We start from the raw sequence: 1,988 nt of genomic DNA, 5'->3' as shown, positions 1-1,988 counted from the left end.
GAAGAAGGAGATCATCTGTAGTTATGAAAAGAATGCAGCCATGTCATCCTTGTGATATTTTGGGGAAAAAAATTATCAAGGTTTCAGTCCATGAAAAACAGATGTTTATTTTAAGTGAGATAAGACTCTGTATTCTGCTCCTCTTGTACACATCTGGAGTGACTACAGGCAAAGAAAGAGGCTTATAGAGATAAATGGGAAACAATAGAGGAAACACAGGAAGAAGGAGAAAAGGAAAGAGCTAGGAAGTTAGAAATGAATGAGTCTAACAAGTACTTGTGAACAAGTCATTTAGGTAATTCTTGATGATAAATGGCTCCATAGGACTGTGCTTTGAGAATGAACCGTATTCTTAGAGTAGGGTTTTAAGCATTATAGCCACATGGAAGGTGAAATATTTCAGCATGGGACTTTTTGAAGCTCTAAAGTCTCTCAGAAAACCTGCCGTTCCAAGCACTTTCCACAGTCCTAGGAGTTCAGCTCAGTACCTCACACATGCAAAGCAAGCACTGTACCTCCACGGAGCTACAAACCCATTCCCCCAAGCCCTGCCTCAAGCTTCTGTGAGTGATGCAGCTCTACCCAGGTTAGACCTTCACCTGCCACATAACCTCCCAGCCCTTGCCATGAGTCTCCCAAGAGCCCCCTTTACATCCTTATTCCTTAAGGTATAGATGAAAGGGTTAAGGGTAGGGGTGATTATAGAATAGAAGAGGGAGATAAACTTGCCCTGCTCTTGGGAGTAACTGGACGGGGGCTGCAAGTACATATAGATTGCAGGGAGGTAGAACAGGGACACCACCAGCAGGTGGGAAGAACAAGTCCCAAATGCTTTGTGCCGTCCCCTGGAGGACTGGATCCTCATCACTGCCCGAGCAATGAAGCCGTAGGAGAGGAGGATGAGGGCCAGAGGGACCAGCACAAAGAAGGCCACCAGCACAGCCAGCGTGGCATCATTCACTGCTGTATCGGCACAGGACAGCTTGATCATGGCTGGCACCTCACAGAAGAAGTTGTTCAGCACCTGCCTCCCACAGAAAGGCAATCTCACCGTCAGGATGACCTGAACTAGGGAGTTGCCAAAGCCACTGAGCCAGGCTGTAGCCACCAGCTGCTGGCAGAGTCGGCGGTGCATGATAATGGCATACCTGAGCGGTTCACAGATGGCCACATAGCGGTCCAGAGCCATGGCAGCCAAGACAATGCACTCAGTACAACCCAACCAGTGGAAGATGGCATATTGCACGGTGCAGCCACCATAACTGATGGTCTTCTGGGAACTGCCCATGTTGACCAGCATCTGAGGGACTGTGGTAGTGGTGTAGCAGAGGTCCAGGAAGGACAGGTGGCTGAGGAAAATGTACATAGGGCTGTGGAGCTGGGCATCCAGGTGGGACACCAGGATGATGGAGATGTTTCCCAGCATAGCCAGAACATAGGACACCAGGAGGACTACAAAGAGGGGAAGCTCCAGCCATGGCCTGTCAGAAATGCCCAGGAGGATGAAGTCCTTTGGGGAGTTCCAGAAGCAGCTTTGGTTGTCACTTTTCATTCTGAGGCATCTTGTGGAAACTGCGATGAGTCAAGAGAATCTGAATGAGTAACTGTCATCAGAGAGCATGAATCATTTTCCCCCTTCTGTGTGTGCTCTTTCTCAGGCTGCATCCTGTCTGACCCTCCTCCCTCTGGAGAGGCCTCTGGACGAGGAGCCACACAGCAGCCAGTACACCTCACACCCTCCTACTCTGACCTTCCCCAAGCCAGCCAGGGTTTCTAAGCTTCCACTCCTGCATCTGTTATGATGAGATTGGGGAATGAGGCATGACTCAGCTGCAGATCTTGGAGAAGATAAAGAGGCTTATGTGTCAGAGTTCCACACAAATGTAGGTTTCATTTAAATTCAGTCATGATTACCACAACTCCCATTGTTTTCAGAATGTTTGATTTCTGTACAAAACAACTGTACCCACTTCCTGTGTTTTGTTTTG

The 1,988-nt window shown here is 48.5% G+C and overlaps 1 protein-coding gene across 1 annotated transcript; it reads right to left on the bottom strand.

The window, feature by feature from the left end:
- Nucleotides 1-595: 595 nt before the first annotated feature.
- On the bottom strand, nt 596-1,552 carry LOC132646466 (olfactory receptor 2B11). Its single transcript, XM_060365017.1, has one exon. It carries the CDS (start codon nt 1,550-1,552, stop codon nt 596-598), a length of 957 nt encoding a protein of 318 aa, XP_060221000.1.
- Nucleotides 1,553-1,988: the final 436 nt, after the last annotated feature.

Source organism: Meriones unguiculatus, chromosome 11 (genome assembly GCF_030254825.1).
Source record: "Meriones unguiculatus strain TT.TT164.6M chromosome 11, Bangor_MerUng_6.1, whole genome shotgun sequence".
NCBI classification, from domain to species: Eukaryota; Metazoa; Chordata; class Mammalia; order Rodentia; family Muridae; genus Meriones; species Meriones unguiculatus.
This window is presented reverse-complemented; position numbering and strand designations above follow the sequence as displayed.